The 20,187-nt window shown below is 54.6% G+C and overlaps 10 protein-coding genes across 10 annotated transcripts; 7 read left to right on the top strand and 3 right to left on the bottom strand.

Annotated features, from left to right (window-relative positions):
• Positions 1 to 13: 13 nt before the first annotated feature.
• On the bottom strand, positions 14 to 1,984 carry CC84DRAFT_1162759 (FAD/NAD(P)-binding domain-containing protein). The gene is made up of 4 exons (XM_018178087.1): positions 1,789 to 1,984; positions 1,694 to 1,731; positions 734 to 1,574; positions 14 to 655 (listed from the first exon to the last, which is right to left on the bottom strand). Exons 1-4 carry the CDS (start codon positions 1,862 to 1,864, stop codon positions 366 to 368), a joined length of 1,245 nt encoding a protein of 414 aa, XP_018039309.1. The 5' UTR covers positions 1,865 to 1,984; the 3' UTR covers positions 14 to 365.
• Positions 1,985 to 2,283: 299 nt separating this feature from the next.
• Positions 2,284 to 3,540, top strand: CC84DRAFT_1185642 (S-adenosyl-L-methionine-dependent methyltransferase; the record flags this gene model as incomplete). The annotated part of the gene is made up of 3 exons (XM_018180814.1): positions 2,284 to 2,785; positions 2,834 to 3,369; positions 3,418 to 3,540. The coding sequence occupies 3 exons, from the start codon at positions 2,284 to 2,286 to the stop codon at positions 3,538 to 3,540; spliced, it is 1,161 nt and encodes a 386-aa protein (XP_018039308.1).
• A 1,604-nt stretch (positions 3,541 to 5,144) lies between these two features.
• Positions 5,145 to 5,693, top strand: CC84DRAFT_1050943 (alpha/beta-hydrolase; the record flags this gene model as incomplete). Its single annotated transcript, XM_018173474.1, has 1 exon — positions 5,145 to 5,693. A coding segment is annotated over one exon (549 nt), but the record flags the coding sequence as incomplete, so codon positions are not given.
• A 3,274-nt stretch (positions 5,694 to 8,967) lies between these two features.
• CC84DRAFT_1162756 (uncharacterized protein) lies at positions 8,968 to 10,833 on the top strand. The gene is made up of 2 exons (XM_018178086.1): positions 8,968 to 9,577; positions 9,654 to 10,833. The coding sequence occupies exons 1-2, from the start codon at positions 9,212 to 9,214 to the stop codon at positions 10,389 to 10,391; spliced, it is 1,104 nt and encodes a 367-aa protein (XP_018039306.1). The 5' UTR covers positions 8,968 to 9,211; the 3' UTR covers positions 10,392 to 10,833.
• CC84DRAFT_1204154 (uncharacterized protein) lies at positions 10,694 to 11,834 on the bottom strand (the record flags this gene model as incomplete). Its single annotated transcript, XM_018181886.1, has 3 exons — positions 10,694 to 11,275; positions 11,346 to 11,729; positions 11,805 to 11,834. 3 exons carry the CDS (start codon positions 11,832 to 11,834, stop codon positions 10,814 to 10,816), a joined length of 876 nt encoding a protein of 291 aa, XP_018039305.1. The 3' UTR covers positions 10,694 to 10,813.
• Positions 11,835 to 12,609: 775 nt separating this feature from the next.
• On the top strand, positions 12,610 to 13,670 carry CC84DRAFT_1204153 (uncharacterized protein; the record flags this gene model as incomplete). Its single annotated transcript, XM_018181885.1, has 2 exons — positions 12,610 to 12,844; positions 12,899 to 13,670. 2 exons carry the CDS (start codon positions 12,610 to 12,612, stop codon positions 13,465 to 13,467), a joined length of 804 nt encoding a protein of 267 aa, XP_018039304.1. The 3' UTR covers positions 13,468 to 13,670.
• Positions 13,671 to 13,964: 294 nt separating this feature from the next.
• Positions 13,965 to 14,606, top strand: CC84DRAFT_1162754 (uncharacterized protein). The gene is made up of 3 exons (XM_018178085.1): positions 13,965 to 13,998; positions 14,046 to 14,195; positions 14,268 to 14,606. Exons 2-3 carry the CDS (start codon positions 14,065 to 14,067, stop codon positions 14,449 to 14,451), a joined length of 315 nt encoding a protein of 104 aa, XP_018039303.1. The 5' UTR covers positions 13,965 to 13,998; positions 14,046 to 14,064; the 3' UTR covers positions 14,452 to 14,606.
• Positions 14,607 to 15,104: 498 nt separating this feature from the next.
• On the top strand, positions 15,105 to 16,457 carry CC84DRAFT_1257682 (uncharacterized protein; the record flags this gene model as incomplete). Its single annotated transcript, XM_018184753.1, has 2 exons — positions 15,105 to 15,653; positions 15,708 to 16,457. 2 exons carry the CDS (start codon positions 15,105 to 15,107, stop codon positions 16,455 to 16,457), a joined length of 1,299 nt encoding a protein of 432 aa, XP_018039302.1.
• Positions 16,458 to 16,618: 161 nt separating this feature from the next.
• CC84DRAFT_1240675 (uncharacterized protein) lies at positions 16,619 to 17,624 on the bottom strand (the record flags this gene model as incomplete). The annotated part of the gene is made up of 5 exons (XM_018184029.1): positions 16,619 to 16,827; positions 16,858 to 17,168; positions 17,231 to 17,329; positions 17,483 to 17,539; positions 17,569 to 17,624. The coding sequence occupies 5 exons, from the start codon at positions 17,622 to 17,624 to the stop codon at positions 16,619 to 16,621; spliced, it is 732 nt and encodes a 243-aa protein (XP_018039301.1).
• Positions 17,625 to 18,949: 1,325 nt separating this feature from the next.
• CC84DRAFT_1215391 (uncharacterized protein) lies at positions 18,950 to 20,107 on the top strand (the record flags this gene model as incomplete). Its single annotated transcript, XM_018182719.1, has 4 exons — positions 18,950 to 19,055; positions 19,125 to 19,809; positions 19,920 to 19,964; positions 20,011 to 20,107. 4 exons carry the CDS (start codon positions 18,950 to 18,952, stop codon positions 20,105 to 20,107), a joined length of 933 nt encoding a protein of 310 aa, XP_018039300.1.
• Positions 20,108 to 20,187: the final 80 nt, after the last annotated feature.

Here is a 20,187-nt window from a genome sequence, read left to right as displayed (position 1 = left end):
ATTCAACTGGTATTTACTATTGATTGGTCGATTTGTTGATTGAGTGAGCACTGTGGCTTGAGATTGAGAGATTTGTGCAACCGCTTTGAAAGATCATAAGAGTATGGGGTCGTCATGTACGATGCTGGTGCAAATCGCGGCGGTGACTAAGACAAACGAAACATCTAGGGAGAAGAGAAACAGTGTTATGGACATGAGAGTGTGTGTATACATTGTGTAGAGGATATTTGATCTGGAGTCGTTCCTTAGGCAGCAGATCGGGCAGGAGTAAGGATGCAGATGTTGCAAGGGATGTGGATCTGACATCCGTACATGTGCTGTTCCTTGCCAGGCAGCGCACATATCCCACACGATAACAGATTTCGCTAGTGATTCTTCGCCATACCTTTGCTGTAGAAGGGGCTGGTCTTGACCTTCTCCCAGTCATGCAACAGGGCCGTGTTCACGGTGCAGCTGCGCACTTCGTCTCCCGCACGCTGAATCATCTCCTCTTCGAAGCTGGTGATAGCTTGGCTTCTGTCTGCACCTTCGCGGATCTTGACGAGGGTGTCGCGGAGCTTTCCAGCGTCAGTGAGGGAGTGGTTGAGGCCTTGGCCACGTTGGTAGGTCATTGGGTGGGCGGCATCGCCGACCATGGTGATGAGGCCGTTGTGGTCTGGAAGAGTTAGCTGAGTTTGAGATGGCGTGCGTTGTGGCGGAAGATGCAAAGTGGAAGAAGCGCTGCGGTACTTACTGTCCCATCGATGGCCCTCATGGCCAGGGTCCCACTCCGTCATGCCCATGTACCACACTCCAGCATCTTCAGTCGCCCACTCGTACGCACTCTTCCAGGGCTCGCAGAACTTCTTTGCAAACTCCTTTTGCTGTGCCAGGCGCTGGGCATCGGTCCAGTGGGCCGTAGCTTCCTGCTCTTCCAGACTGCTCCGCCACGAGATGTAGAACTTGAAGGTCCAGGTGGTCGGGTCCTCAGGGTCCTCGACAGATTGGGTCGAGAAGAAGCCCATGTAATTATCGGGATGTGCAGTGGCAAGGTACAGAGGATGGAAGCTTCGCAAAAAGAGGGCCTGCTCTTTGGAGTAGCTGGATTCAACAAAGGTGGCACAGTAGGGGATCTTGTTGATTGCACCCAACTCGGGGCCCAGCAGACACTGGCGAGTGGTTGAGCGTGCACCATCGGCGCCGACCAACATGCTGCCAGTAGCCGATGTTCCGTCAGAGAAGTGGGCTGTAAGTGACTGTGCATCCTCAGCAAATGTGACGCTGGCTAGGCGCTTCTCGTAGCGGATGTCGACTTGTTCTGAGAGCAGCTCTCTGAGCTTGCTCCTGCGCAAGCGGTAGAAGTTGCTGATGGGAAAGGCTGCAATGGTGTTGCCATTGTCGCCCTGGACGAACTTCATGGTGTCGGGATCCTTGGGCGGTTCCGAGGGGTCGGCGTGAACGCTCTGGATGCGCGGCCACCACTCATCCGGCATGAGGCTCTTGAGCACTGGCGCGCCCCAGTGCAGGCCCATGCTCCAGTCTCGCTCGCCGACTTGGGGTGCATTCTTCTCGAAGACGATGCACCGGATGCCCGCCTGGTGTTGTCAGCGAGTGTGACTGTGGCACCCGGTGTGCAAAAGCCACGTCTGCACCTGTATCACCTTGTGACAGCGGCACAACAGACGCGCGCATGGCACTGGGGCGCTGTGCGTACCTTGCGGAGGCCCTGGGCGAAGGCAAGGCCAGTACTGCCTGCACGTCACGTCAGACAGGGCTGCGGCATGCACGCGGGCTGGTGGTCCTGCCTACCGGAGCCGACGACAAGCACGGGCAGATGGGCTGCGGCGCCGTTGGCGACGTGTGCGGCGCTGGGTGTGGCGGCCATGTTCAGGACGGCGGTCGCAATAGTCACTCGCCCTGGTGTGGCGGGACGGTCCGTACCACGCTCTGGCAGCGGGCGAGGCCATTGCCAAGGCCTGCCCCTTCCCTTCGCTCGTCGTCGTCGTCGGCAGCAAGCTGCCTCGCTCGCGCCGTGCCGTGGCGGCGAGGCCTGCTCCACTCTCACGTGGCGCGTCTCGATGGCGTGCAGCGAATGGCGGCGGGGCGCTCGTCGGCCGAGGCCAGAGCCCTGGCGGCTGGGAGTGCGGTGCTCCTTCGGCCGCTGCCCACCACCAAAGCACCCAGTCTCCCCACCAAATCCGACCGCCCGGCTCGCTCGCGCGCTGGCGACGTGACTTGCGGGCCCTCTGCTCGGCCTCGTGTCCCTGCTTCCTCCCTGCGACCGCCGAAGACGCGCCGTGAGCCATGGCAGATCCTCCTCGCGCGCCCAAGAACGCCGATGCGTTCAGCCTGCACTCCACGGGGCACGACAGCGCCGTCCACGTCGACGACCACCGCGAGCCGCACTGGACCCCGCCGCCGCCCCCAGCCATCCCCGCCGATGTTGCTGCCCCAGCGCAAGCACTTGCGCAATCCGACCATGGCGACGACGACGACGACGAGAATGCACCGCACGAGTACGTATCTGACTCAGGCTTCGACAGCGAGAGCCTGCTCGGCGACGAGACGGACACGCTGGCCTCGTCCATCATGAATTACCGGATAGAAAACGGAAGACAGTACCACGCATATCGCGACGGCGCCTACTGGGGCCCAAACGACGAGGTGGCCAAGGAGATTCTCGACTTCGCACACCACATGTACCTCTTGACCCTCGACAAAAAGCTGCATCTTGCGCCTATAGCCAACCCGCAGCGCATCCTCGACGCAGGTACCGGAACTGGCATCTGGGCGATAGACATGGCCGGTGCGTGTGCTCCCATGCCCAGGTAGCCATGCGTGCTGACACAACCAGATCAATACCCCTCCGCGACCGTGGTTGGTACCGACCTCTCCCCGATACAGCCCGAATGGGTCCCCCCGAATTGCGTGTTTGAAATTGACGATGTAACCCTGGACTGGACATTCCCGCCCAATCACTTCGACTTCGTCCACGTACGCGAGCTCTTCGGCTGCGTCCCCGACTGGGACTTCTTCTTTGCCCAAGCATACGACCACATCGCCCCGGGCGGCTGGATCGAGATCGTCGAGCACGGCGTACACCCGCGCTGCGATGACGGCACCATGGGCGAAGACCACTTCTTCCACACGTGGGGGAAGACGGTGGTCGGACTGAGCGAGAAGTGGGGCAAAAGCTTCACCATCTGGGAAGAGGCCAAAGAGAGACTGGAGAAGGCCGGCTTCGTCGATGTCACCGAAGTCACCTACAAGTGGCCCATGAACGGGTGGCCCACGGACCGAAAGATGAAGGACATTGGGCGATGGAACCAGCTGCGGCTCCACGAAGGGGTCGAGAGCTTCATGCTCCGGCTCCTGACACAGGTCGGCGGGGTAGGTCCTCATCTACCTCATGCAGCTACGTCGTGCTAACCAACACAGTGGTCTGTCGCTCGCGCCCAGCTCTTCCTCGCACAGCTGCGTACAGAACTGAAAAACTACAAAGTCCATGCATACCTCCCAGGCACCGTAGTGTACGGCCGGAAACCCTTACGAAGCACATGATGTCTCTCTCATCTCTCTTTCCTCACATTTCCAGCATCGAGCCAAGGAGTGATACCCGGACGGAGTTGGCAGCGCGCTTTACGTGGAACCTGGGCGCGTTATGGACATGGCACTTTTGTATCGACTTTTTGCATTTGTTATCATTTTTTCGTCATCGACGTCCTTTTGTATCGGATCATGCGTGTACGACTGCTGTCCGAGCACGTCTGCCCTAAGCTGTGTCTTTGGTTGGCAAGTAAACCAACCCGACTCCCCGACCCACCACGCACGCTTGCTCAGCCCGATTAGTTGTATATACTCTGCATTCCGAATACAAGTATGCATTTCCAGGGAAAAGCTCCCTTCCCTGACGAGAGGTGCCAGCCCCTATTACACAGCCCTACCCCGAAGGCTGGTTGCTCGGTTTCCTTAGACTGACGACCAGTACCGCTCACGATCACCAAGCCTGGTCTCGAACGAACGTATCGATGGTATGTCTATCGTCCCCGTGAACAAGTCTGTTGTCAGTCATCTCGTCCCTGCAACTCTTGGTAGCGGTTGGCTTCTCCGGCTTGTGTAGGCTGGCATTGAAATGTTACGGCAACAACCTGATGCCGAGCTTGTCTCTAGGCAGGCAGCCTGTAAAGAATGGTGAGGTTGTCAGCATTGTTGAGATTGTGGTGTTCAAGAGATTGTTATGCTTTGTGCTTCTGTCGCTAATTACTGTTCAGGACATATTGGATTGCGTGAATCGCATTACGTGCATTGACACAGATCTATTGTGGAGGCAACGGCTCCAGGCGTTCGAGCCCAAGCCCGCAGAGAACGCATTGGCTGCCCTCGACGAAATTCCCGACAGCGTGTCGATAAGTGAATGAGCATCCTGCATTCTCCACGCGTTCCAGCCCATGGACGCCATGCACCCTCTCGTAGTGCAGGAACCCTCGCTATAACCACCTCGGCACCACACCAAAGAGGAAGTTCGAGAAGCCAAGCAATCAAACAAATATTACGGAAGCATGATCATGCCATGCGCATCAGGAAGTTGCGCTGCAATCGACGCCGGGATGCCGCCCCTCAATCACGTTTCACTCGGCAGGGGTACGCAACTCGCTGATCGACCCCGCCGGCTCACAGCCTCAAAACAGCCATCGCCGCGACGTAGCGTGCGATGCGCCCCCGCAGTCCTCGTCTAGCCGACACTGCACGCCGGCGGAAGACTGCACGCGTGGTGAGGACGAGCGGTGCGAGAGAGTTATCATGCTCGACCTTCCACTTCGAGCTTGCGAGTCCGCTGGCGTAAACGTCGAATAGCACCGATGAGGTGCACCACAGGACCATCGTGATTTAACTGTGATGGAGATCAGGGCCATTGTCCGACGAGGGCAGCACCGAGGCAGACGTATAAGAAGACTGCAACTCGCATCATCGTTGACGGGGTGTGAAGCAGCAGTAAGAGTAGCATTCGTTCATTCTCTCGCTCGGATCCCCAGCCTTCGCTTCACTCCGCCATGTACACCTCCACCCTCCTGACCCTCGGGCTCGCAACCCTCGGCTCCGCAGCGCCCACCTGGCCCTCCCTCTTCGGCCGCCAGAACACGTGCGTCTCGGGCAACGCCGTCTACATCATCAGCGCGCGCGGCTCGACCCAAGCCGCCGGCGAAGGCTCCCTCTCCTCCGTCTCCTCGCTCATCAAGCAGGCGCTCCCGGGCTCCGTCTCCGTGGGCCTCAGCTACCCAGCCACGCTCGACAACTACGAGTCCAGCGAGAACACTGGCGTCGTCAACCTCAAGCAGGCCATCACGTCCTACACCACCTCGTGTCCCAACTCCAAGATCGTGCTGTTGGGATACTCGCAGGGCGGCCAGGTCGTCGGCGATGCGCTGGGCGGCGCGAGCTTCAGCTCCGAGGCGCCCCTGGCCAGCACCTACACCAAGAACATCGTCGCGGCGGTGAGCTTTGCCAGCCCCGCGCACGTCGCGGGCAAGAGCTACAACGCGGGCACCAGCAAGGGCAGTGGCATCTACAAGCGGGCCAACACCGCGACGCTCGACACGTATGCCAGCCGTCTGGATGACATTTGCGACTCAAACGATCTGTTCTGCGACAGTGGGAGCAGCTTGACTGCTCACACCCAGGTGGTGAGCAAGTATGCCTCGGCGGGGGCGAACTTTGCTATTGCGAAGGCGAAGGCGGCCTAGATCTAAGGATTTGAGCTTGGATTGTGAAGTGTCAAGGGTGGGTCGTGGGGTGTTTTCTCTTCTCCTTGTTCATATCGCTTTTTCTCCTATGCTTCGATGCAGATATGAATTGACGACACTGGCGGCTATGGGACTAGGGAGCGCCGTGGGGTGATGAATGAATGTTATCTTGGACTACTTCTTGATTATCAAGCATGCAATGCGTGAATATGGACTACCGAACCAGGCGTACGCATGATTACATACCTCGTGACCTCATCAATTTCGCCTAGTAGGCTTTTCTTCCGCTTCAGAGTCGCCATATGACCCATGTCGCTTGTCCGGAGGAGACATTGAAGCGTATCCTCTCGGAGTCGAGTGGTGGCCAGAGGGAAGTTGATGGGGTGTGTAGTTCGCCAAAGCGACAGGAGAATGCATGGCCAGGGGGTATGGCATACACCATACCAGAGGGCCTACATCGACGTAGGCCTGTGAGTGTCTCCTTGGGTCAGTGAAGTGCACTGGCCTGAACGAGCTATCGCGAAGCCTGAGTGACAGGTCGTCATGCAAGAAAAACGTAGCGAATCCATGTTCACAATGTTCGCTGAGAATAATGCTGCTTCCGGTAACTGAGATGCATTAGTACTCTCAGGAGGGTTTGGTAATAGCATGGAAGTGAAGTTTGGCCAACTGCTCCTCAGCACTGTGAAGAGTGCGTAGGCTCCGCAGAAAGGCTTCGTCCGTGATATGTTACTGACAAGGGAGAAGGGGTGCTGATTGCTTCTCTTGCCCTACTATAGATTCAGATCTCTAATGTTTACACAATTGTAGTTGTTGAGATTCCGTGAATGCTATGAGCGCAACGCAGCGTTAGGCGCCTCTCGTCCCGACCCGGACTTCTTTGGATGATGCGCATGTCTCGTCATTTTATGGTTGAGAGAGACTTGCCTAAGAGATTTTCTGTAACGCTTTTGATACCTGACACGCTCGGTCTTGCAATGGCGAGGCGCAGATGCGGAAGGCTTGGTTATTAGTGATATCATATTTGAACGTGCTTGAATTGTCGAGGCTTTCCCAGCATTGAGACTAGTGCTTCTCTTCCGGCAGGTGCGGCGTTCTGCCGAATCCTCGCGCGTCAGTCTACAAGCCAGACTCTCGTCTGAGCCTTAGAAACGATATCCCCAAAATTCCCGCAAACAAACTCTTCGATGTTTCTCCGGGTAGCGTGCCTGCGAAATGACACCTAGTTCCTGGTTCGTGAAAGCCCAAGATCGTGACAACATCGAAATTAACACGATCGGAAGCGGCTGTGCATATCCAGATTGACGAGATCTAGATCGACGGCAAGAGTGAATCGCATGAGAGGAATATCGAATGGTCCCGCCTTCCGCGGGAACCCCTCAACATTTGCTTCGGTTCGTGAGAAATTGGAACGCACGTTGTAGCACTTTCCACATATGGGCTAGTGTACGTGATCCAACTTTCCTCATGGGAGAAAGGCATCACTTGGGCAGGTCTGCGTCTTCGGCTCCAGCCGTGATCAATAAATCCAACATCTCGCAACGAGCTTGGTTGTGACGACGGAGGAAGCGATCATTTACTTCATGGTTACTTGGTGGCGTCCGGTTCCATGTTGTGTTGCCACCCTCACCGCGACTCTTCGGCTGTGCCCGCGATACGAGAAGTCACACACGGTCGGTAAGGCAGGGCGGTGGAAATGTGCGTAGAGTCATATGCTGGGCTGGGCGCATTGCATCCCGGGCGAGTGGTAGCACGATAGAACCTTGGCTATATGTCCAGCTGATGATTCGGTTCGGCTGGCTGTTCGGCGCAAGCCCATGCGACAGTAAATGAGCGCGTCTTTACTGTGGAACCTGAACATCGCCGACCATTCTGTTTGGTGAATAGGCACGCGGAATAGGGCCAGGACAAGAAGATATGGCGTGGATGGAAGACTTTCCGTCTGTTGTGAGACCGTAGCATCCTTGAACGGCTAGCTCTTGCATCGTGACCATGTGCCGCGCACGTCTTCCCACATACCCGGTGTTGTTGGCCGGTATGCAAGGGGCCTAGACGCGTTGCCGCCGAGAAAGAGGACGAGGGAGCGAACGGAGGCGTGTCCGAACTTCGATGGGTTACCAGTCGGGCATATGTGCTTGAGGCTCAGGACGGGCTATCGTTAAGTCACAGTGAGATCAGCGAGGGGGCCTCAGGCGGGTAGATAAGCAGTGGTCAGCCAGCGCCCTCAATGTCGCCGTCCGAGGCGCAGAATAGAGGTATCTGGCTGTGACGCGTTTGTGCTGGGCATGCACCTCAGGAACCGTCACACGCAGTCACAAGGCTTGCCCCTGAGTCGCGTCTGCTGTTTCCCCTCCGAGACAGCGCTCGTAGCCTTGCGGTGTCCTTGCCCAGCTCCTTTGGGGTCAAGTGACGGGCCACGGCGAGGATACCGGTGCAAGTCAGATGGCTAGCCAGCGGACGCTTGCGTGGAACCGTCGCTCTGCAGCCCCTTCCGTCAAGGCACCACACGCTCGGATCGCGAGGAGCCGGCGCGGCAGCCCTGTCGCACACACCCTTGCGAATGGCTCGCGGGGTAAATGCGTCCAAATCACCACATGCGCTGGTGTTGGGCTGATGGGGGCCGCCGGGCAAGGAGAATTGTTGCTGTATCGGGGCACGCAGGCGATTTCGTCGCTCGTATCGAAGGTTTCAGATTCTTCTCGAAGGAGTTAATCGGGCAAGTAAGGTACGGGCACGTTCTGGGGATAGGCAGAGGACTGAGCTTCGTGGGCAGCGCAGCGAGTGGTGCCTCTGGCTGGTCGGAGTCCGATGACTGCATGGGGGCGCATACGCGCCATGAGGCCTGAGGCGACGTGCGCAACGTTGCGCGACGAACCATGGGGGCTAGCCAGACTCAGTGCATGAGATTCGTCACTGCCTCTGCCCGTTGTGGGCTTACGCGGCACGTGACCAGGCTCGCAGATGGCTTGTTATGCGAGACGGCACCGGCTATGCGTGACTGGGACCGTCCTGTTCATGCTGCATGGAAACTGGTCGGCGGGAGGGCCACACGTCAAGAAGCAATATTGCAGGGCCGTGAATAGCAGATTCCGCAGTGGATAGATTGTTGCGCGCGTGGACAGTTACATTGGCACAATCTACAGCTGCCGTGGGGGGCATAGCGTGTGCTGGGACGGCGTCTGCGATCAGGTCGCCTGGGGACACGGCGCAGGGATCCATTGATTACGGACATGGAGTCGTCCCTAGTCCCCTTCGCTGCACTGGCGGGCGGGCGGTAGGTAGCTGACTTAGTCCTCAGCCCAGCTGTCCTGTCCTGCTGCCCTCCTGCACACTGAGTGCCATGTAAGCTGCGCGCCTGCACTCCGCTCTGACGCCTGTGCCTGACGCTGTCTCTGCCTGCCTGCCAGCACGACCTTCTCTCCTCCACCCCCTCGCACCAGCTATCCATCGCACGCATCCGCCCTGACAGTCGCTCAGCGTCCCCCGCCGTCATGGGCAACATGGAGGTCATGACTCGCGAGCACCTGGAGATGCTGCGCAGCTCTGCCTTTGAGAGCGAGCACGCTCAGCTCTACGACACGTCCTACATGCAGCACGAGGCCGCCGCCCTCGCCCTGGAGCAGGAGATTGAGCACTCGCTGGTCAGCATCTCGCCCGACGAGAATTCGGACGAGTACCGCCGCATCGCACGCACCCAGATCATGTTCCACCGCGAGCGCCAACGCGCACTTAAGCCGCACCTGGAGAGCGGCAGCGGCTTCGAGGACGAGGACGGCAACGAGTGCGTCTTCGTGCCCGCGCCCAACCACTGGGGTGCAAATGGTGACCTCGACGAGGAGAGCGGCAGCCTGTCGTCGGTACGTTTTAGTGCGGGTCCTGATCATCTTGGTTTGGTGGGGAGCTGGCAACGGCCCGTCGCTAACGCCAGCCTAGGTGCACAACCTCCTCACATGGCAGGCCAACTACTCGCCCATGTCGTATACCCCACTGTACGAAGAGATGCCCTCGCCCGACATTCCCTTCTACACCATGCTCGACCCCTCTCAGCCACCTGTAACCTACCATCTGCACCGCACCCGTGAATGGACCACCTCGGCCTCCCGCAAGTTCATCTACACGGCCCGGGAATTCTCCGACCGGTACTCACTGTATAGACTGGAAGCCGAGTCGCATCGCGGTGACAACCAGGTCACTTCAGCCAATTTCTTCCGTGTTGCCGAGTACCCGCAATCCTGCATCGACGTCTTGCTATCGGGCATCGACAAGCTCGACGCCAAAGCCGCCTACAAGTCACGATGCATCCATCTCCGTGGTCCGTTCGCCACGCCGATCAAGGAGTATCCTGATAGACAAAACAAGATCCCGTGGTCGCCGCGACGGTTCACCTATGGTGGCCGCAAGTTTGTCTGGAAACCAGGCGACCCACATGACGATGTGATGCCGGAGACACTTTACGAATACAAGAAAGATTACGTCAAGCCCGGCAGCCGGAGCGGAAAGAAGGTGGATGATGCAGCCCCAACGAAGCTGGTCTGGGGCGAGAAGAAGCGAAAGGGTAAAGTCGAGAGCTATACGATCCATTTCGCGGGCGGCGTGGATCAGGTGTTCCGAGAGCTCCTCCTGGCTAGCCAGATGGCACGACAAGTGTGCCTGTTCACAGCCATGGAATGAAGAGACGCGATCATAACAAGGATGGCGGTCATTTGAGGCGGGACTTCGAGCCCATGTATTATTTTCCATTCCACTACACCGCAGCGACTACTGATTTCTTTGGCTGGGGCTATTACGATTACGGATCACGGCATAGGGACGAAAGAGCCCCGGAACTCATGGATACCATTTAAGGCGTTTTTGGACTCACCACAGCGAGAGGAACACACCCCCAGTACTCCGCTCTTCGGCCTTCTCAGTCCAGGAAGGACTGATGGGGACGGTGCTAAAGCAATTTTCATTGAAACGTTTACTATACTTTTATTGATGCGAGCCTACTTCTACTTCTATAGAGAGCTTCGCTGGATGAACAATGGCATACCAAACTATATCACACTCCATATACGAGTTCTACTGGTTTGGCTTCAGGTTGTACGTCGCACTCACTCACCGACCGCATCCCAAGCACTAAGCGGATCCGCCCAAATCTCCCAATGCCCAAATCTTCCCTCAGCATCGAACTCACTCAACCGATAGATGAACTGCTCATCCCAACCCTTCCCCGTTTTCTTGCTCTTGAAACGTCCTTTCCCCACCACACTCACCATGCCCGCCTCCGCATCCACAATAAACCCCTCGGGTCCCGGCAGCGCGTCCTTGGGCAACTGCATCTCGAGCACATCGCCGAGCAGACCGAAGTACTCCTCACAGCCGTCCCGCCCTTGGAATGTTTTCCCTAGAAATGGCAGCCGGGACGCCGCCCAGCGCGGCCCGTGCTCGGTGATCCTAGGCGTGGAGGTAAAGTACGTTTGCAAGAGTTCCGACGGGGCAGGTGGGGACAGCAGCGCGGCGCAGAAAGCGTGCGCGCCTTTGCGGAGGGCTGCGGCGGAGGGTTTCTGTTGCTGCTGGCCTGATGACATCGGTGCGTTGCGGATTGGGTTCAGGGAGGCCTGGTCCTGGTCTGGGTCGGCGTACCGTCTCGAGCAGGCCGTCTGTCGGGAGGAGCCGGATACGAGTGCCGGTGGGAGCTGGCCTTGGGCTGGGAACGAGGGCGGCGCGTGATTGGCGTATGCGCGGCGGTGTGGGGGCCGAGCTGGGGCTGACCAGCGGGTGGCTTGCAACGTTGGGTCGGTTAGGGCTGCGATTGGGATAAGGGGGTGCCGTGGCGGTCAGGGATGAGCGTGGCGCAAGGCTGGGATGTGTAAGTTGGGAGTGAGATTTTGGGTGGGGTGCGCTTGGGTTGGCGACGTGGTTGACGTAATGGGTGTAGTAGGCCGCGTTGGCCGGCGAGGGGTTTGCAGCTGTAGCGGGTGAGCAGAGTGTGTCGCAGGTGGATTTGCCGTCACGTGCGGAGAGAGGCTGATTTCGAGGGTGTCAATGTGCAGATGATCGGTGAGGGCTGCGAGGATTGATAAAAGTTGGGCGGCTACTTACGTCACCGGCGGTTGTGCTTAGTGAGACCATACCCGACACTGTGTTTTCTTGCCGCAAAAGCAACTACTGAACATGTAAGGAATACTCCAACCGCCGAGCCAGTGAGCTGGGCCATGATGTGCTTAATGATCCTGCGGTCATCAATGCCACAACGCCACGATGCGGAGTCTCTCTGCTCGGTATCACGGGTACTGCCACTTCTATCTTGACGATGAGAGACGGCAACATGAAAAGAAGAAAGCCGTCGTACCTTCCCAAAGCTCCTTTCGATAGCCGCTCTTAGACACGACAGTTAGCCGCAACCCCGTTGGCCGCAACGGCACCTTCTTCACCATGCCATGGCAGCTTGAATCCGATCGCGCCTCGGGTAGGCATTATTCCTTCCCTTCGGTATCGGTGTAGAATTTTCTACCTGCTCCCAGCATGCACCAAGGCGTAGTCTAATCAAATTTTGATAACTTTGATCACCTCCCAGTCATACACGATGAACGCCTTCGTCTCAATCAAGCAGCGAGTTCGAGCCAACTATACACTCCCGTGTAAGAAGAAGTTCACCGTGCATCGGAGTCTATTTGCTGTCCAAATTGAATCAAAGCTGTTTGCTGGGTGATCATGCGCAAAGGCCACACATCAGGGAGACGTTCTGGTCACCACGGCGTCGTGCCTGCGTGAAGCAATTTTAATTCAACGCGACCTACCAAAACTTGAGGCACCAACGCCCTGAAATCACTAACTATCAAAACGCTTCGACGTAAACCATATTCCTCATTGTGGCTGCAAACGAAGACACACACCTCGACCTCGAATGGACTACTATCAATGCACGAAGAGTGACTTACACCAAGAGCTCACTCGCCGAGGGCTCCAAGCTTATGGGGACCAAGACGAGGCCGCCGAGCGCTTGAAGCAAGACGATCACCAGCGTGGGACTGTTGCTACTGAGATTGACGCTACTATAGGACTGTCCAATACGGTGTACACGTGGAGATTGAGCAATGAATATGGCAAAACGGTCGTAGCGAGCATGCTTGTGGGCGAAAGTGAGTTTTGCCTGTTCCCTTATCTTTCCAAACCGCTCTTAACAAATTCTCCAGGTATTGTACATTGGACAATGAACCAGTTTTTCCCTGCTGTACAGCTCTTCTTTGAGTCGGGTCTCTCTTGCTGGATTGAAGGCAGCCAACTTCCCGGGGCTTGCATCGGTCTCGATTCGGCACTCCGCTTCCGCCTTACTGATATCGCGCATGCAGAGGATGGCTGTCTCATCAATACTATTCTTTCCAAGCGGGACTCCGCCTCTGACCCCTCTATCCGTATCTTGGAAGCCACGGTGGCGAATCGGAAGAGCATCGCTGTGAAGGAAACCCACCAGTTTGTGGAGGCTCGACCAGTAACGACCATCGCGCAAGAGCAACACATTGTGGTTGGACTACGACTTGAAGGGATGGAGAGTATGGGCTACGTGTGGGCAAGGCTACCGAGCACTACTGTTGGAGTAGCGAGTCGCATGTGGGGCCACGTTCGTATCGCAGGTATGAGGATTGACATTCCTGTTCCTTTCGTACGATTTCCTCAGACCGGTATCAAGCCAGGAGCGCAATCGAAAGTGGTGTTGAAGGAGAGCGTGATTGATCCCAAGCTCCGAGGCCACCCAACAATATGACACGCTAGTTCGCTTGGGCGAATTGGGATGACGGCAAAGATGGATGACAGTATCGTTCTGCTTCTAACGTTTTCCTCCGAAGCAAGACACGCACGACCACTGTTGGAGGACAAGGATAGCTCATTGATCCCTGTCAGGATTGTAGGAGCTGCTAGCTGGAAGAGTCGGTTTTGCTAGATGTTGGGAATAGGTTCTTTCCAGATGGGTTGCGGAGTTTGTCATCAGGCTCCGTACTGTAATTGCTCATACATCTGAGATTCAGCACGAGAGATAAACTCCGTTGCACAAATAGCAAAGTAATTCATCCTCGGTATGAAAATATAGCGCGCTGGACATAACTCGCAGTCAGCCATGCTGTGTGCACCACGGAGGTACGGAGCAGATGGTGGGACTGGACCGGACCGATTGCCGTGTTGCGGGCCCAGCATCCACATGCACCCGATAGCTTACAATTAGCCTACTTCTTTCACCTTAAATATCTCGCAGCATCTCTTCCATACAAGCAGAAAACTATCATTGCGCGCCGGAAAGGTAGCACATACCTGTGCATTTGATGCTCCAAGCTGACCCAGGCCAAGCTTTATCACAACATCCAAAATGCCCGCCCACGTCTCCGTCCTCTACCCGCGCAAGGCGAAGTTCAACATGGACTACTATCTCGCGACACACATGCCGCTCGTCACAAAGCATTGGACGCAGCACGGTCTCAAGAAGTACACCGTGACGCAGTAAGCGCCGATATTATTGCCCAACTCCCCTGCTCTATCTTGCTTCACTACTGATCACAGCGCGCTGTGTAGATATGACGACCCCGAATCCCCCTACAGCGTAGGCTGCGTGCTCGAGTTCGAGAGCCTCGAGGAGTTCAAGAAGGCGGGCGCTGCGCCCGAGGCCAAAGAAGTATTTGCTGACATTGACAACTTCTCCAACGAGAAGCCCTCCATCGTCGCAGGGGAGGTCAAGGAAGCCAAATCGACGTCGTAGGCGTGGTGCGGAGTTAAGGTGGGGATTGAATGGAGGGGTAGGAAAGTGAGGGGTTGCCGAGGCTTCTTCTCTGCGGCGAAGCCAAATGCGGCGTGTCTAAACGTCTTACTGTAGCACTCACGATGGCAATGACTATGCGATGTTGACTCCTCCATACAAGTTGCATTGATATACTGTGCAGGCCCATTGGCCTTTGTGGAACTTAGCTGGAGCTACATATGTACCCATGACAGGGTCTTGCTTCGGGGTTAGTTACGGATCAGCTGACGTCGGGAGGTGTAATACTCCGCAGTTAGGGTTCAGTGAGAAAAAAATACCACCGGTATAGTCTATGAGTATCACGAAGAAACAATTGACTGCTGCGATGTTGTGACAATCGACTCGAATGGCGTTCTTGGAAGTTCACGACTCGGGCTAGCCCCAAAAGGAAGGTCAGGTCTAGGATGAACCTTTGTAACGAACAATTTACAGGTAGATTTACAATCGGTTGCAAGTCACGCAATTACAAGCATCTCGCGTCGACGGAATGAGGAAGGTCGTGTCTCCTTGGCATCTCGTGTACAAACAGTGCCTGAAGATGTCAATAACGAAATCTCTCAGAAATATAAAAAGAAGCAGTAGCCATCATTCGCATAGCAGCATCGCTCCTCAAGATGCGTACCACGATTCTGAGCTCTGTATGCCTTGCGCTGGCAACGTTCGCCACGGCAAGTGCAAAGTCCTCATACGATGGCTACAAGGTCTACCGCGTCAAGACCGGTATTAATGGTAAAGCCGTCCAATCAAAGTTGGCGAGCTTCGACTTCGAGCAATGGAATCATGACAGCACTTCTCACATCGATATTCTAATTCCGCCGTCGCAAACCGCCCCTTTTGAAGCGCTTGGTCTGGACTACCATGTTATGCACGCCAACCTGGGAGATTCCATCGCTGCAGAGTCTGCAACCTCGACATCCAATTTCAAGCGGCAGGCAGACAACTCCACCTCATGGTACGACTCGTATCATCCCTACGCGGATCATATCCAATACTTTGACGACCTACACGCGATATTTCCGAACAACTCCAAGAAAATAAGCTCTGGTAAGAGCTATGAAGGAAGGGATATTTATGGCCTGCACTTGTGGGGAAGCGGTGGACCAGGAAAGCCCGCAGTGCTGTACCACGGGACCGTTCACGCAAGAGAATGGATCAGCGCTCCAGTACGTCCTAGTCAGTTATGAACTCGAAATCATGCCTCCTACTGACATAGCCAGGTTGTCGAATACATCACATACCAGCTTGTCACCGGCTACAAGTCCAACGATGCCACTGTCCGCACCTTCCTCGACAGCTACGACTTCTTCATCCTTCCTTTCGTCAACCCCGACGGTTTCGTCTACTCGCAAACGACCCAACGCCTCTGGCGCAAAAACAGACAGCCAGGCCCTAACAACAGCACCTGCTTCGGCCGCGACATCAACCGAAACTGGGAGTTCGCCTGGAACGCGACCGCCCGGGGCGCATCTTCGAACCCCTGCTCCGAAACCTACAAGGGAGAGGCGCCCTCAGATACACCCGAGAACAAGGGCCTCGACGCGTTCGTAAGAAAGCTGCGCGACGAGCAGGGCATCAAGCTCTTCATCGACTGGCACAGCTACGGTCAGGACATCCTGAGCCCCTACGGCTACAACGAGACGCTGTACGCGCCCGAGCTCGGTAAGTGGACCAAGGCTGCGAATCTCGTTTCGAGCGCGATCAGGGAAGCCACGGAGGATCGGACAACGTTCACGTTCGGACCGAGTGGTGCGGCGTTGTATGCAACGACGGGCGCCGCGCCGGATCATGTGTATAGTATTGGAGGCGCGGAATTTAGCTATACTATTGAGTTGAGGGATACTGGGGATGCAGGGTTTGTGCTACCTCCAGAGCAGATTAGGCCGAGTGTGGTGGAGCAGTGGGAGGGACAGAAGGTCTTGATTAGTTTGTTGGATGAGGTGTTCTTTGATGGGAAGGGTCTAGCTTGATAGATTTGCGAATGTGGAATGTGGAAAGAATGACCTGAATTTAACTGTACTGGTAGATGCACCACTATTGTAGACACCTATCACTGATTTGACACCATGTAGCTGGAGATCTAGTGCAGAATTAACAAGGCAATCCAAGCAATCATCACTTTTCTTCTCTCTTAACTGTAGTCCGGGCACTTCAGTTTTTTCCAAGCCTTCCGATCTTTCTCTAACAGCTTGATTTTGCTTTTGATGTCAGAAAGATCTCCACCTGCCTTCTTAATCCTCTTCTTCTCCTTTTCGGCCTCATCGATCCATTCATCAAGTTGCTTCGTAAAGAGTCGTCCCAACTCCGTGTCGCGTAGCTGTCTCCTGGCTCTTCCGTACACTTCAGTATATAATTGTAGCTCATGCTCACTGGAATTAACAATAGCTTCAACAACTTCGTCAGAATGGTCTTCTTTCGTGCCTAGGGACTGGTTGCCGAAGAACTCTCGCCATGTCGAATCCATTGCTTGTGACATTGCCGCCGCCTGAGGTCCTATAGGCAAGCGATTTTTGGCCAAGATCGCAGAATTTGGAGACCTGGCACCTATGAAACTTTTTGCAAATTTAAGGTGAGATTTGAGTGCCGAGTAACGTATTGTCGCAGGCAGCTGTTGCTGACGTATAGTCTCCTGCTCATGGCTAAGAACGTAAACAATGCCACTGACGCGCTCGCACGCTTCACTAGTGAAGTGTCAGAGTCTAAGTGAGATCAAGATCTGATTAGGCGATGTAGTTTGTCTCACCTCAGCAAGAACTCAGTGAAGCGGAGAAAGAGGTTGTAGCTCCCAACGGGGTTTTCGAGAAATGATGGTTCCTCTTGGAAAAAGCAATACCGCCCCATTCTTCGCGAATCAAAGTAGTATGTATTGCTTCTATGTGACTCATTGGAGTGGGCTCGAAAATTCTCTGCATACTGCTCTGAAGTACAAGCATCAATGAACTATTCTGTCAGCTTTGTTCAACACATGGATACAAAGATCTGCTCACGGACTTACCGTGGTCTTTCCTGCGCCTGACCTCCCAATAACGCTGCAGTCCAGATAAGAATGTTCCTTACAGTTTCTTAGAGCAAAATTCTTACAGTATCACCGATTCGGACTCTGAATTGGCCCTCATTGCATCGTCTATCACATCCATTATTGGAGATTAGTATTTCCTTAGCGAAAAGTCTTCCTGGTGCGCGTCTTTTTTGTTACATCACAACACGGTCCAATTGATCTGTGGGCAAGAGGCTCCCAATATGAACGCTCCTCCAAGCCTAAGGAAGAGTGATACGAGCGGGGCAGAAACCCCCAACTCTACTTTTATTATCGCGCCTGGACTACTCCAAACGAAACAAGGTCAACTTCTTATACGAATGGTATGGTTTCGGCTGTCGTGGCTGCACGCTATTGGCCAACTTGATGTTCGTGGAGTTGACCTTTCAGCTCGGCTTGCATACACGAAGTTGACACACCAATCACATCAAGATGGCGTACCTCTTGCGCAGATCGGCCAAACTCAACTCCACATACGCGGAACGGCTGAATAAATGCACTGAATTCGCTGCTCGCCAACTCAGGTCATACTTCAGAGTCGAAGACTCCGATAGTCTTCACTCACGCGAGAAAGACTGAACTTATTGCTCTTTGTGCTGTTTTTAGTATCTTTTCGCGACGATCTATCTATCACTGGGGTCAACTACTATCGGTGCCCAACACGGGCTGATAAAGCACGGAAAACCCGGAGACATAATAAGGTCTGCCTCAGTCACGGTTCGTCGGTCAAGGTTTTCTCTAGGCACTCGAATCGTGCTTATTGAGTTAGTGATCCTGAGACTTCCGCCGAACAGCGTCAGAACTGCAGAGCCTCTTTCAGGCGTTTTGAATGTGGCATAGGTGCATATGTGTTTAGATTTCCCAAAGGAATCTAGATGAGCTCACGCCCTTCACCTAATGAGATTGGAGAAGTTTTCCGCGATCCGATCACGGCGGCACCGAATCTCCGTAAAAAAAGGAGAAGAGTCGCCACCAGTAATGGCGCCACGAATTAAAGATGGTACTGGTCCGGTACCAACACGCTTCCTCAGCGTGCTGAACATGCAAAGTAATGAACAACGTCGACGAGGTCGTGTTGCGGTGTTTCAAAATTCTGGCATGGTAAATTCTTTCTCTGAACCTCCAGCGAATGACAGTTCAACGGAGGCTGAGAGGTTTCTCGGCGAAGACCCGCGTCTCGTCATAATCGAAGACATGGGAGCGGACTGGATAAGACCATTCGCCCGATGGCTTCATCTTCCAGAGCACTTGTTTGCCCTTCATTGGGCAGAGCCTAACGATTTCCTCTTGGGGAAAGTTCAACTCCCCCTAGCTACGGATCCTCTTCAACATTTCATACTTCAGTATAGACAACCACTGCCATTCAAGGTCATCAAGCCAGATATGCTTTCGCATACTAAATTGCGATGCATCGCTCAACGAAAGATGGTTCGTCGAATCCGCACATTAAGAGAACTGCAAATCCATGACACAGAAGTGGCTGAGCAACTACTCAGCTTTTTCCGTGGCAGCTATAATCATAAAGATATAGGTAAGTCAATCAGTCTCCAGATAGCTGACGGTCCAAAGTCGAGTGAACGCTGATATGATCCGGAGATAGCTGTTCTTTTGGTCGACCCTTGTCCCAAGGTCGATGAGCAATTCTCCGAGTTCTCCACCATAGCAGTCCCCAAATCAACGCCACCGCGCGTAGCCATTGATCTAGAGGAGACAGATTGGCTTGATGTAAAAGAAGAAGATGTACGTCCGAGGAAGCTACAGTTCGAGCAAACCCTTTCTATGTATGATGACCTGGTCCAAATCGTTGCGCCCCGAAATTCGGCTATCACTGCCGCTCTTGAAGGAGGACCACCGTATTACCTAGCAGACTTCTTCGCCAAGAATGTCGAGGCGAGAAACGCTTCGACTGTCCAATCTCTTTTCGTTGAGACTTGGAGACTTACTGGAGTAGCTTCAACGGGTGTGCAGAAACTGGCGGACTTCGACTTTAGCAATCTGGAACATAAAGCCTGGTCGGATGAATGGAAGGGGAAGCTCTTCACCCAGTTGTGGGAGCTGCGCGAAGAACTAGAGATACTGCAATACAAAATGCAGGTAAACAGACAAACATTGAGTCAGTTGTATGAGGGTGATAACAAACTGCTCGGATGGGACAAGCTTCTCAGGACGAACAATTACGCAATACAACTTATGAATCGCACAACCGATACATACGTGCAGGCTATTGGCTCTACAGCAGCACAATTTGCCAATGAGCAGACCAAAAACTCGAAGAAACTGACTGGGTAAGTGTGGTGTGGTTTGTGAAACGTTGGGACGTAGCTGCCTAAATGCAGCCGCGATCATCGTAAAATTGGCTTTGTAATGCTTCTAAATATCGCTAACTCTGGTGTAGTTTCGCTGCAGTCTTCGTCCCCGCAAGTTTGTGCGCAGCGATTCTGTCAGTCTACAGATGTAGTATCTTCCTACCGAGCTAACAGAGCCAGTGCTATTCCGTCGTTCACTCCCGATGCAAAAAGTATCACCAAATTCTGGTACGAAGCCCTCCTTCCGCACAATAAACATCCGGACTATTGTGGCTAATAGGATCAGGGTGTTTTGGGTAGTCAGTGTCCCGCTTGCAGCAATCCTTGCGATAGTGTTCCTCACAGATTTACCAAAAC

This window comes from Paraphaeosphaeria sporulosa (assembly GCF_001642045.1).
Source record: "Paraphaeosphaeria sporulosa strain AP3s5-JAC2a unplaced genomic scaffold CC84scaffold_3, whole genome shotgun sequence".
NCBI classification, from domain to species: domain Eukaryota; kingdom Fungi; phylum Ascomycota; class Dothideomycetes; order Pleosporales; family Didymosphaeriaceae; genus Paraphaeosphaeria; species Paraphaeosphaeria sporulosa.
This window is presented reverse-complemented; position numbering and strand designations above follow the sequence as displayed.

Excerpts from the sequence above, each read along its gene's own strand:
- CC84DRAFT_1162759 (XM_018178087.1), bottom strand. The coding sequence starts at position 1,864 with ATGGCCGCCACACCCAGCGCCGCACACGTCGCCAACGGCGCCGCAGCC. Across the intron at positions 1,575-1,693 it reads TCGCCCAGGGCCTCCGCAAG|GCGGGCATCCGGTGCATCGT; the intron begins GTACGCACAGCG and ends TGACAACACCAG. Across the intron at positions 656-733 it reads TGAGGGCCATCGATGGGACA|ACCACAACGGCCTCATCACC; the intron begins GTAAGTACCGCA and ends TAACTCTTCCAG.
- CC84DRAFT_1162756 (XM_018178086.1), top strand. The coding sequence starts at position 9,212 with ATGGGCAACATGGAGGTCATGACTCGCGAGCACCTGGAGATGCTGCGC. Across the intron at positions 9,578-9,653 it reads AGAGCGGCAGCCTGTCGTCG|GTGCACAACCTCCTCACATG; the intron begins GTACGTTTTAGT and ends ACGCCAGCCTAG.
- CC84DRAFT_1162754 (XM_018178085.1), top strand. The coding sequence starts at position 14,065 with ATGCCCGCCCACGTCTCCGTCCTCTACCCGCGCAAGGCGAAGTTCAAC. Across the intron at positions 14,196-14,267 it reads AAGAAGTACACCGTGACGCA|ATATGACGACCCCGAATCCC; the intron begins GTAAGCGCCGAT and ends CGCGCTGTGTAG.